Source organism: Pogonomyrmex barbatus, unplaced genomic scaffold (genome assembly GCF_055798465.1).
Source record: "Pogonomyrmex barbatus isolate J1 unplaced genomic scaffold, ASM5579846v1 scaffold13, whole genome shotgun sequence".
In the NCBI taxonomy this organism is placed as follows: Eukaryota; Metazoa; Arthropoda; class Insecta; order Hymenoptera; family Formicidae; genus Pogonomyrmex; species Pogonomyrmex barbatus.
In genome coordinates, this window is record NW_028297109.1 from 5547652 (window position 1) to 5561600 (window position 13949).

The following is a 13949-nucleotide window of genomic DNA, read 5'->3' on the forward strand; positions in this document are numbered from 1 at the left end:
TCGACACCGCTAATGGCGAGGTCCCTTCTCGAATCGTTGCCTGCTACAAAGCCCGCAGAAACCGCCAGGAATTAAGGCTCCACTCTGCGATTGCATGGAGTGGGTGAGGCGCCATTAGTTTTTTTCGTCACCGTCAATGTTGCGGTTTCTTTTAGGTGCGTGTTCGAAATCGGCAGGAATCTCGGGATTGAAAATAGAATGATGAATCATGGTTAGAATTGTAAGAATTGCTTGTTACGTAACAAAGGATGACCCAATTATTTCCGCTTGGTTGCTCTACAGGCTAATCATTCGCTCATTAAAGCTAGTATTTATATTTATATTTAATCACGCCGTATTATGTAAAATAATTTTATCCTCGTAATAATTATTTTTTGTTAATTCTATCTAATTGGTAAAATTATCTACCAAATATGATTTGGACAGTGTTACTAATTAATCATAAATACTAATTTAGATAGTAGAATATTACATAAATGTAAACATGATAGTTTAGATATAGAATGACAATTTAAAATTTCTCTAAGATTTATCTCTAAGAATATTTTAACTCAGATAATTTATAGCGTCATAAAATCGCAAATACTATCACATGGATATAAAGTAAGAATCAGCGGCGCATTTAATGTGAAATGCGCTACGTGAATGCGGGTCAATAGCGTGCGGAGTAAATTTACAGCAGTCACGAGATGAAAATGCAAACGCCGTGTTTTATCCCGAAGGATGATTCACGTTTAATTACGAACGCGGTACTGCAGTTTCTCAGATGGCAGAATACGCGAGCGGAAAGACAATAGTCAACGCGGGTGATTAATTACTTTCGTCCATGGCATATTTCCTCGCGAAGCTGGAGTCTCTTTCTCTCTCTTTCTTTCTTTCCCTTGTTTTTTCTGCAGAAACACGAATCCCTGTATGTCGCTATAATCCAAGAACAGACATTCGTGCGTTCTATGCAGCCGGCTTTAACAGACAGTAATAGTTCATCGTGTCCCCTAACAATTACCAACGCTCTCGCTTGAAATTGCAAAACCCTTCCTCGAGCGGCATTTACACACGATTATGTTTGCTTTATTCTGTGCAGACGAAGTTCAGAATTTAAAAAATTGTCTGCACGACGCTCCTAAAACAGCGTCTATCCTCTCATGCTTTATTATCATTATCATCAAGAAATATTAATCATATAATAAGATTCAGAAAATGATGAAAAAATACTTTTATTTTCTTAAAAAATAAAATTTTAAACAAAATATTTATTTTATTACCAAATTTATTTATTATATATTATATATATAATTCCCTTTGAATTTAATATTAAATTTGACATGAAATAAAATTTTTTATAATATGGAACATTATTCTTATCTTATCTATTATTCTTATATTATTTTAATTATAGTTAATTAAAATAATAAGACAGTATGTTAAAAGTTAGGGAAGATTAAGCTAGGATTTTTTAATATTTGAAAAAAATTTCATTAAATCTGCTTGACAATAAGAGATATGAGCATAATACTTCGCTTTTGTATCGTTGCCAATGCGCACAACATTTCAGGAATTGGGCAAGCTTTTCGTGGATGCATAATATGATAGAACATTTATGTGCCATTCATAATGCAACGCCATGTTCAGCGACATCATCGTGGAGTGGGCATTGACCTTAACGTAGTATTTTGCTCGCGCAATTTTCACGACGTTCGTTCATCCGATACGAGTTATGTATACGCTCATTCATCAGCGTGCGTTGTTATGAATCGAAGTGAGAATTATTGAGAAAAGTGCAACAGTAGATATAACAAAGGGAACAAAAAAGAAGCGATAATTGAGAGTACGTTGAGGGGACGCGTTGGTTTCTTGTCTGTTCATTATGGCTGATAAGAACAGACTACCGAAGTATTGTGTTATTATCAAGTCTGTATACAATGTCACTTTTGCAATTGACATTTTTTTTATTGCCTTACCGTATCACTCGAACACCAACGTTTCAATCAACTAGAATTAATTAATCCTTTTATAGAAAATTTATTACAACTTACAAAGTCCGAAGATAAATCATGGTAAAAGCTTATTTTACTTGATTTAAAAACTCTTAAAATTTTTAGGAACAAATAAATATTCAGTCTTCTTTCGTATCAGAGAAATATTAATCTTTACCTTTTTCAATGTCTATACAATTTTTATATCTTTTTCTTTGTTGATTTAAGTAATTTACATATGTGACATAAATCCTCTAGCTTTATTGAAATTTCTGTCTGGGAAAAAATATTGGTTCTTCTATAAAAAATATTGTGTTCGTGTGCGGAGTTATATTATTGCAATCAATATCCTTTCGTTAACTACTTCTATTTTCTTAAATGTATTCGCTGCATACAAATTAGAAGAGCAATTTCCATATAAGATTTAATCGGTTATGTTCACGTAATTCTCATGCAGCATATAATTTATGATTCATAAACAAGTACATAAACGTGTCCTTGATTTATTAACATTTAAACAGTTTTTATTTCTGTGAGTTTTTTATCTATAACTCAAAAAACCGATCTTGAGTCCATTATATTTTTTTTTGTTTTAATGAAAGAAAAATTGCTTCGCGTGATGAATCGGTCAAAGAATTGGCCATCAATATTCGAGATCGCCCATTCTGAGGCATCGTGATGAATCGAGAGTTTTCACGTTTTGGAGGCCGACTTGTCTCGATTCGAAAATAATGGTTCCGCAACATTACGGTCTCCGACGAAATGTAATTCAGGTTCGTTAAACGCCGCTGTGGCGAAGAATAATTGCAGAAACCGAGGCTCGATTACCGATCGTGGACGGGGTGGCTATTACCATTGGCAGTAAATAATATCGAGCACGTGTTAACGGCGGACCATTGCAATTGACCGGAATGGTCCGTTCGTTTGTCACGCCAATGATAAAGGCCACACGCGTCGCATTAACCCTCTTCCGCGTGCATTCGCGTTTTATCGGACGCGCGATGCGATATCCACAGTGAAATCGGGACTCATTAATCCCGCCGCAATTTATTTTCGGCGCTAATGCCTCGCGCGATTTCTTCAACCCAATTCAATGTACGCTCTGATAATTGCGGAGTCAATTGAAGTAACTCTGGTAGAGAAAGCGAGAGAGAGAGAGAGAGAGAGAGAGAGAGAGAGAGAGAGAGAGAGAGAGAGAGTGTGTGTGTGTGTGTGTGTGTGTGTGTGTGTGTGTGTGTGTTTTATTCGATAATATTAACAGTTGTCATTCGTGTGACTTTGAGATAATCATTGATTTTATCGTTGTGAAATTTCATCGCATTTCAAATTTTTTATGATTACTCTCGTTATAACCCGTATAACGTCAATATATATCATTTTTATCTTTTTTTTTTTTAAGAATATGCAGTTGCTCCTATTTCAGAAGTAAAGATATGCACTTGAGTTACTATTAATGAAATGTAATGTAAATTAAAACTTCAAAATTTATGAACAAGCATAGTCAAATAGATTTAAAGTATCTGTAATAGTTGTAATAATTTTCTCGTGATTAGCTGATTTGCTGGGCACAAACGCTGGTTTCACGATATGACAAATCGCTGATTCCTTTGAACTCGTAAACCGGATGTAACGCCTAGTGCAATGAAAATTTCACTTTATACTCAGTGATATAGTTATCCGCGATTATATGCATATCGTTTGCACATTCGGATAGGCAATCGCGTCTATGAAGTCTCGTCTTTATGACTTCGCAATGTGGTAACATCCGGATGGCTGGTAATATTACTGAATACATCGATTCATACGATTAATCGGCAATTCAATCATTCAGGTTCATATCCCAAAGCGAAGTGGTTTTATGATTTACACATCATAAATAAAATATTTCAAGTAACGAAGAGAAAATGATCAGTAAAAAAAGTAATTATTTCAATTATTTGTTGAAAACTCTCAGCAATAATAATTAGATCTATGTGCGAAAATTTTATCAATATTTCTTGATTAATTAGAAATATCTTCTGTAAGATTTACAACAAGTCAGTTGAACAGGACGATGACATAAATCCCGGACAACGTTGCAATAAGCGAGCTCTCAAACATTCCTTCGAAAATTATGCAAAGCTATTATAGCATAACTGGCAAACGGCTCCTCGCCATATCTACAATGGATGTACGCATTCGGCTTGTACGGCTTTAATAGATAAGCGTAATTTAAGAACACGGATATTTCATCTGATAAGCACATTTCGCGTTATCCTTTAGCATCAGGTATGCGAATGCGAGCGCCACACGTGCGGCGAAAGATGCGAAAAATGCTGCCCCATGTACAATCAGATCTCATGGCAGCCCGGCACAGCTGGCAAGGGCTTTCACTGCGAGAAGTGCAACTGCAATGGCCATGCAACGTCCTGCATATACGACAAGGAAGTAGCCGAGAAAGGACTGTCCATGGATATTCGTGGGAATTACCGAGGCGGCGGCGTGTGCGTCAATTGCACGGTAAGATGATAAGCAGGAGTTAAACGCAAACGCGATTTATTTCTGCTTTATTCGTGATTAAATGTATTTTGGTGAGAGACGAATGCACGCATTCTAGAAAACAAACGATTTTTTTAGTTTACGAAAATAATGTGAATGAAATAGTAACATTATTTTTTCAAGTAAAATATTTTTTTGTTGTATTTATGGGCAAAAAGCATAAGATGCGTTTCAAGAATAGTTTATAGAAAATTATTTATAGTTAATATACTTCTTCAGTTTTTTATATTTTTAAAAATTAATTTTTGCTTGTGCAATTAATACATAAGTTCTAATATTTACGGAATCGATGTTGATAAGAAGAATGCTACACATGAAAAGAACTACTTTTATTAAAACATTTAGACCAAAAAACTTTTGGTCAAATGAAAAATAATTCGGTTGATTATTAAAATAATTACGCTTAAATTGGCTAAATGCTAAAATGCTAAAAAATTTATTTAAACATGATTATCCGTTTAAGCATCCCACATATTCGTTAATAATGATAATCCAACAAAATTATTTTTAGATTTATATCTGGCGAAATTTTTGGATGTTTCAGCAAATTTGTTTTTATTAAAATATTTGCGAAATTTTAGGACCATACAGACGGTATTAACTGCGAAAAATGTCTGCCCGGCTACTACAGGCCGAATGGCGTTGCACCCAACGCACCAGAACCATGTTTGCCCTGCAACTGCGACATAAGAGGTAGTACAGGCAACTGTACTCCCGATGATTCCTTCACGCGTATGGGAAAGGTAAGAGCCTTCCTATGAAAATAATTTTAATTGCCCAAATATTCAATATTTATTATATTTTATATATTAAAAATAGATTTATCAGAGATAAAATTAGATAAAATTAAAATTTTTTCTTCGCGAGCTTTGATATTCAATATTTCCAATAAATGAGAAAAAAATGTAAAAAATACTTTCTCTTTGGCGCTCTTTGGCTCGTTAAATTTTATTCTTTTTTTTTTCGCCCTCCAATTTATCGCGATTATTTTTCGTCAAATCTCGGAGGAACATCAGCCGTGAGGTAAATTGCTTGCGCGAGCATGATTTACGCACGCATTGATTATCCATCTTCGTGATTCTTAAATGCGGCCGTTCTCACGATCGATCCTAATCGATTTAAACACCGATCGTGTTCTAGGTAGCAGGTGCCTGCGAATGCATACAGGGCTATTCGGGATATAAGTGTGATCAATGTGCCGCCGGTTATCGACAGTTTCCCTATTGCTTTCCATGTCCCTGCGATCCCCGTGGGATTCTGCCATCCCACGATTGCGAGGGCGACTGTTTGTGCAAAGCGAATGTCATCGGAGAAATCTGCGACAGTTGCAAACCCGGATACTTCGCGCTTATGAAGGATAACATCGACGGATGTATGCCCTGCTATTGTTTTGGTGTAACAGATCGCTGTACCACTGCGAGATTATTGTACAGAGAAGTAAGTCTTTTTTTATAATGTAAAAAATACTTTCTTAACGTATGGCATTTTTATAAAAATAATGAAATTTTATTTAGTAGTTTTTATTTTACAATTTCGACTTCTTTTTCTGCGCGCTTTTATTATTATTTTACGATCTATTTGTTTATTACATAATAAAAATTTGAATTTAAATGAAAATTAAAAATAATTGCATTATAAAAATTGGGTGTCTTTAAAAATAGAAATTTTTTTTTTTATTGAAAAGCACGCTGAAAATCCGCTGCTTATTGAGACATTTTAAGACCATTAATCTTGGTACTCTATATGTATATGCGATAAGATTTATTCTTATTTATAGCGGAAAACCTCGTTTGTCAAGTGTCGAGACCGGGTTGACAAGTGTAAAATTCAGAACGATTAGTTGGCATTCTCCTGCGGGCATATCGTTCGGTTTAGGACGTTAATCTTGGACGACGACCACGTCGTCGCGCGCGATAAATTGGATAAAGAGACAATTATAGTTTATCAGCCTCGCCGATAAATTGCAGACCCGCAATTACGTTGACGGTAATGGCGTCGAACTGGAACGAGCAAAAACACGGACTATGTTATGATAATAGACAATATGCATAAGATATAATTTATGACATAATTTATTTAAATCTAAATTTATTATTAATAAATTTATTTATTTATTTGTTAAATAATACTAATAAATAATAAATAATAATTAAATAATTAAATAATTAAATAATAATAATTAATTATAAATTAAATAATTTTTTAAGAGGCTGATATTTTTTAAAGGCTGTCTTCTTTTTTTTTTTTTTTTTAATGTGTCTCCGCGAAAAATGAAATAACATAGAAATAGCGACAATGAAGCTTTGTGATGAAATAACGGGAGATGAGTCGTATGACGCGCTTTTTTCTCAGATTTCTACGCTGGAGAACTGGTTGGTGACCGACATGAACGCGTCTCGGGCAGTCGTTCCCACCTTGGAGACGGACAACGAATGGCTGACCGTGGCGGCATTCGACGTCGAGTATGACAGCCCTTTCTGGTTGGCGCCACAGATTTACACAGGGAATCGCGTATCTTCATACGGCGGCAATCTCACATACTCCGTTACGTGGATTGTCATGCGAGGTGACAGCAGCGGTAAATCAACCACGGATCCCAACGTTATTCTAGTTGTAAATATTCACTCTCGCATTTTCTACGTACATTAATCTAAAAGCTAAAGATAAAAGATATGCATTTGTATGCGAAGGGTAACAATGGGATACGTATAGCGTATGGAGAGGAGCAATACAACGGTCAAGAGGCCAAAATCGTGGTACCTTTACGAGAGCAAGGCTGGTATCACGTACGAAGCGACGTTCAGGACATTCTGACTAGATCGAGGAGAATCGATTTTCATGGTAATCCTGTGACGAGGGCGCAAATGATGAATGTTCTCGCTGATTTGAAGTACCTGATGATAAGGGTGCGATATCATTCGGAACAAATTGAAGGAAGGTGCGTAAATCCGTAATGCTTTTATCGGAATGCATTGGCTTGTGCGTGTATTTAAATTTTATAATAATGCGTAATGATATGATTTTTCTGCTAGGCTCCAATCTGTTATGTTGACCGTGGGCGAATTATCGCCGAATGGCATGACCAGTCATCTCATCGAAAAGTGCGAATGTCCCGAGGGATACACAGGAACGTCTTGCGAGGAATGTGCTTGGGGATACGTAAAAATGCCCATCAACGGTTCCAATTATCAGAACCATCATGTGTGTGTGAAATGTGACTGCAACGGTCATGCTGGCTCCTGCGATCTCGTGATGGGCGAATGTGAAGTAAGTTTTGATTAATTTCTTTTAAAATTAAAGTTTAACATAAAAGTGTGAAGCTAATGAGAAATTATATTATTTTGTTTTTTGAATTGAAATATCAAAGATTACATAATACATTGAGTTAGAAAAGTTTGATAATATAGTGTATTTAATAAAAAAAAAATCATACATTAATAAATCATTTTCTATCGCTATAAATAATATATTAAGATAATAAAAGCATATTGAACGAAATTTTTTTTAATACAAGTATACAATGTAGTATAAGAAAATATATAAGAAAAGTTCTCCAGTGTGCAACCGGCTTTAATGTAAGTATTCTGAAAGATCTCTATGGCTGATATTCAGCCTGATCTTCAGCCGGTATAGCAGCGTGTTTAGAGTATCAGCACTTGCATGGATTCAGTGATCTGTGACCATAGATCACAGGATCTATGGATCGTGCAAACTATTTTATCGACTCAGCATCCAACGAAAATGTTTGGCTCTTGTTGCGTCATAGTGCCATACAGATAGCGATAGTAGTTAGTTTTCTTTAGGATTTAGACATATTATTTCCGCAAGAATGACTGATTTTCACAGTCATTTGAGTTTAGCAAACACAAACTCGAGGTCAATACACTGCAAATATTCATATATATATATATATATATATATATATATACTTAGCCATATACATATGTATGTTTTTATGAGAAATAAGAAATTGTTGAGGAAAAGATTAAAAATAACAAGAAGATTTGTACTTGTTTGATAAAAGTAATATATTTTTTTAAAAAACATATTTTTTTAAAAAGAAATAGTTAAAATATTAAATGCTTCAAATTCTTAAAATTCTCAAGGATTTAACAAGTATATACAAGATCAGCTTTTTGTTATAAATTCAATTTTTTATAAGACAACTTTAATTTAAGTCATCTTTTGAACATCTAATTTCATTAAAAATTAGATATTCTTAATTATATAATTAAAATGATTGAAACTTCCCTGCGTTTAATTTGTGTTCGCGATTCTAGACTAATATTTAATTTAAATCGATATTTAATTTTAATTTGCGTGATGTCGTTTGCATAATTTCGTTTTGCAGACATGTGAACATCATACGGTAGGACCAAAGTGCGATCGTTGCGCTACAGGATATTATGGTATCGCAACGAGAGGCACTAACGAGGATTGTAAAAAATGCGCGTGTCCGCTTGCCATCGAGTCCAATAATTTTAGTCCGAGTTGTCAACTCGATAATCCCGCCGATATGAACAGTGGATACGTTTGCACGCAGTGTCCCAAAGGATACACCGGAGATCATTGTGAAACGTAAGAAAAATAAAAATGATACATATTTTAAATAAATTTTTATAAAACTTAAAGTTTCCATAATAACACATTAAAAATACAAATACTAAATATGCAAATACTTTAATTAAATTATTTAAAGTGAATTAATTTGTAAAGATTTTTTTGCAATTTTATAATTTTTTAAGAGATTGTAATTTTATAATTTTGTAAACAAGAAGATTATATTGTTGAAGAAATGAATATTTAATACGATGTTTTTTAAAAGTATCATATTCTTTTATTGGTTATATTATTAGGCATCGCGTGATTGTTTTTTCGTGGACACATGTAATCGAGTAATAATTATCATTACTAAAATATTATCATTAAATCGGGAAGCTTTAATTTCGATTTTGGTGAAAAGTTGTGATGTAGGATACTATGGTAATCCTCTGTTACCCGGCGGCACTTGCGAACAATGTCCTTGTAATGGTGGTATCTGCGATCAAGAAACGGGTCGTTGTTTAGAATGTCGCGGCAATACGGAAGGCTGGAAATGTGACAGATGCAAGGAAGCATACTTCGGAAATCCTTCGGAGCAAAATTGCATGCGTGAGTAAAAACACTTTCATACATTTCACACTTCGTGATAATCTTCGTAAATTCTAAAATCGCTCAATAATTATTACTAATTAGTAATTACATTGAATTTAAAAAATTTTAAAAATCACCACAATCTTTTTTTTTCTATAATCAAAATTGGTTTTCTATCTTTTATATAAAGGTTTACATACTGACAGTTACATATCAAAAATCTATGATAAATTTGTTGGAAATAGCAACAATCGAAAACTTATTACCGCAAAATAAATTGTGATGTAGCAATTAAATTATGTTAATACAATACGAGTATAAGTACTGTTTGTATTTCAGCATGCGACTGCTCTCTCATTGGCAGCAATTCGATCCAATGTGAACAGACGACCGGTCAGTGTCCTTGCAAGTCTTTGTTCACCGGTCGTGACTGTTCCTCCTGCATCGAGGGCTACGGGAATGTGACCGCGGGTTGCCGGGAATGCGACTGCGACGTGGGTGCCATCGACGGGTTCTGCGATTTCGTAAGCGGTGTGTGCAGGTGCGCGCCGGGCGTCGTGGGCTTCCGGTGCGATCGTTGTGATGTGGACCACTACGATTTATCAGCGGATGGCTGCAAAGGTAAGTGCCGCCATTGATCATGAATGCTTTCTTCTAAGCACTTTGTTATAAAGCAAACTCGTTGCTATCGTTTACTATACAAATTTTATTTTCAAAGAATTAATTTTGCCTGAAGGAGAAATTAAATTATAACGTTAAACAAATATATAATTTTATAGTTATCTAATTTAAAAATAGATTTTATATATATAAACAGTTAAGAAATAATAATTTAAGAGAAAAGTTGATTACGCTTTTATTTTAGATTATATAAAATAAAATTAAACTGATATGAAAACTTAAAAAATTAATAATTGCTTATATTTTTCGATAAACAACCCACCGCACAGTCAAATCTAATTATTTTTAAGAGAAAAAAATCTCATTATTATATTTATAATTGCATAAAAAATTATGCTATTTTAATATATTATTTATCTAAAAAAAGCGTCGCTTAAAACCCCAGTGAAACAAACGAAAATTTAATCATAGTTTTTTGTAATTATTAATCGATTGTGTTCGCGAATCATATCGAATTTATCATTTCATTAATTTGAGACGACAGTAAAAAACAACTTACATTGGTACGCGTCTAACAGATTAATCACGGTATTATTGTGCTCTCCAAGTAAGGCTGTACGTCTGTCGATACGAAGGTAGTCCCATGCCTGCTTGCGTTTCAACCAAGCCACGAATGCGAAGAGTAATGCGCGGCTCTTCATCTTACTCTAATGCAAACTCGCGATATTTATCCCAGCCATTCTAAGTACGCTGCACTGCCTTGACAGGCAGTTTAGAACGCTGCCTAAGATTTACGGGGCTGAAGCATACTTTTATTGCGAAACACCGTTCGCGTAATCCATTTGGGCTAATTTTAATTTACGATCGCGTTTACGAGCGCGCATTGTTTCGCACGGATTGTCAAACGTTCGCATCGATCATTCGTTCATCTTTCTTCAGCAATCTCAAATCGTAAACTTTTGTAAGCGTGGAGAGAGGTAGGATGAAAGTTGCATGTTTTTTTACTTATTTATGCCACGTTATTTTATACACGTTTCTCACTTGGAAAGATGACGCGATTAATAAGAATTTCTATTAATTAACATTGCGTTGTCGATTCCGCAAATTTATTTTTAACACCCCGCGCAAGGCTGCATAAGCGATTGCAGATCGAAGATCGAATTGGGTATGCGCGACATGGACAGATAGAGGCGATTAAACGAAGTGTCGGACAACTTCAACTTAGAGCCGGCTGCAAAGACGAGGCAAAATGCGACGCTACCGACGTGTAAATTATATTCAACAGACAGAGACGACGAGGAGCATCAAAAGCGAAGCTTATCGCGCAAGATAACTCGAGCATGGCGCGACGTAATAGTCTGGTCGTATTAAAGCGTTATGAAGACGTTTACAAGCGGTTGAGGGACGAGGGGAGGCTGCACCGAGTTGAGAGAACTTCGATACGACGTTAGAATTTAACGTTCTTGACGAGCGAAGCGAACGGAGAGAACGATCTCGTAGAGGCCACGCTACGCGTTGTGGCGGCACCTTTACGATCGAGCTGGCCAACAAATTCCGCTCGGGAACGTTCAAGATCGACCCGCCAGATCGCCGGCTACCACCGGAGGAATCCCATAAATCGCAATTATTCAGCGTCGTCGGCCGGATCTCGTGAATCCGAGACGATCTCTCGTCATCGCGCTGATAACCGGGGTTTCTACCGGTTGCGTAATCTACAGCCGCTTGAAATCCCGTTACCCAGGGGGGGGGAAGGATCGTGCGATCTCGATGGATCGGAATATCGTCGGCTTAGCGCTAAAACGACCGGTCCGCGTATCGTAATTTAACCCGGCAATAATATTGCGACGCGTAAATCTCTTTTCTAATTAAGTGACGTGGAAACCGCATTCGTGAGATTAAATATCATTTTTTAATATGTTTCTTTTTTTTTTTTTTTTTTTTTAAATCTTTTTATGACTTGGATAGTTATAAACGGATATTAAATTTCGAGGGGAGTGTATTAAGTGTTAAGTTCTTAATTCCGGTTGCGCTTCGATTAACGTCGTTTATTCGCAACTTCGGACTTTGGCGTAACGCAATTGGAAGGGTCGAACGGTTATTTTCCCTCGGCGGGGAAAACGCGCGGAGAGATGATTAATTTCGTTGGTAATGAGGATTGACTGGAAGATCGACTATTCGTAAGCAATGAGCGTTAGTTTAAGCATACGTCATAAGTGGCATCAGATACGCGGATAGATACCCCGCAAGATACGGCGCGCCGTTCATGAGTTTCTGGTTTATTTAGATCTTGAAGCTTGTTTCAAGCCTGGGAGCTCCCGAGAGCCGTCCGTGATGTTAATTAACTTCCTGCGATGGGATGCCACCTACTTCTCTCTCTCTCTCTCTCTCTCTCTCTCTCTCTCTCTCTCTCTCTCTCTCTCTCTCTCTCTCTCTCGTACGCGAATGATACGCTCCGTTTAACGTGGATCAGCGGCATAAACGACGTTGATGCACCTGTCAGATTATTGCTATCAATCGCGGAAACTCGGCTATTTCGAATCCCGCAATTGCGCACGCCATACTTACGTTCGAGTCGAGTTCGATTATACGCCTGCGTCCCGAGCAAAAGCGCGGAGAGTTTCAGCTTTGTATTGGAAACGCGACGTCATTTACTTACTCGCACACCTAAATCGTCTTCCGAGATGCGAGCTATCTCAAAAATATGATTTCCATCTCGGTAACGTAATTATTTATGATAAATTATCGATATGGCAATATATATATCTCTTTTACTCTCTCTCTCTCTCTCTCTCTCTCTCTCTCTCTCTCTCTCTCTCTCTCTCTCTCTCTCTCTCTCTCTCTCTCTCTCGATCCTGTAATCCTTTTCGTTGTTTTTCTGCAATGCAAATTGCCCCGACAGATTTTAGAAAAAAATTACGTCGTATACGTCACAGTGAGTAACGTTAACGACGAGGAACGACAGCATTACGTATTCCCGATTTCGATAGCGAGATATTGCGAGACCGGCGATTTTCCTCGCCAGCCGGGAAATTAATTCGATGCGCATGGGACTATCGATAATGGACACCGTAAATGTCGCGTTGTGAATGTTTGTGATTAATCGCAACTAACCGAATCGCTAAGACACTTTCGCAATTGTAATCGGCAAAAGTTTAGAAACATGCAAATTCACACGAGCTTCGCTCTTAGAAAGAGAGAAAGAGAGGGGGGGGGGGGTAGAGGGAGAGGAAGGAAAAGGAGAAACTGCAAAGTACAAAACGCACTTCATTGAATGCTAATCACAAGCTGGCAGCTCGCATAAATAAGGTATTGAAGAATCAATATTTTGTATATTTTTATGTGTTAATCGATTATTCATTATTATTATTATTTTTTTTTTAGCGAGCAGATTTTCATCTCCGATTAATAGCGATATTAATATTAAATCGGAATTTTCGTTTAATAAGCTTAGAATCTTGTTCTGCAGGCTAAATATATCTTCCACTAGCGCGACGTTTTTATTCTCTTATCCTTAGTTATGCGAAAGGATTGCTCATGCGTGAATAACGTAGGCGGGTGATGGAGACACGAATTGTAAATTTTAGATCGTACCGGCGCCGCCATTTGTGCGTCAAAGGTCTCGAGGTTCCCGAGATATATCGGTCGGTCGAGCATTTCTTTAGCAGCATTTGCAAAATCATCTTG

At 36.4% G+C, this 13949-nt stretch overlaps 1 protein-coding gene across 2 annotated transcripts in view; it reads left to right on the forward strand.

The window, feature by feature from the left end:
• wb (wing blister) overlaps positions 1-13949 on the forward strand; it is a 142632-nt gene that overhangs the window by 49802 nt on the left and 78881 nt on the right. For both annotated transcript variants that reach the window (XM_011643118.2, XM_089072460.1), the window contains 9 exons: positions 4236-4472; positions 5093-5254; positions 5652-5948; positions 6864-7124; positions 7202-7449; positions 7544-7778; positions 8863-9089; positions 9475-9662; positions 9984-10265. In XM_011643118.2, coding sequence (XP_011641420.2) covers positions 4236-4472; positions 5093-5254; positions 5652-5948; positions 6864-7124; positions 7202-7449; positions 7544-7778; positions 8863-9089; positions 9475-9662; positions 9984-10265 — 2137 coding nt within the window. The remainder of the gene's footprint in view (positions 1-4235; positions 4473-5092; positions 5255-5651; positions 5949-6863; positions 7125-7201; positions 7450-7543; positions 7779-8862; positions 9090-9474; positions 9663-9983; positions 10266-13949) is intronic.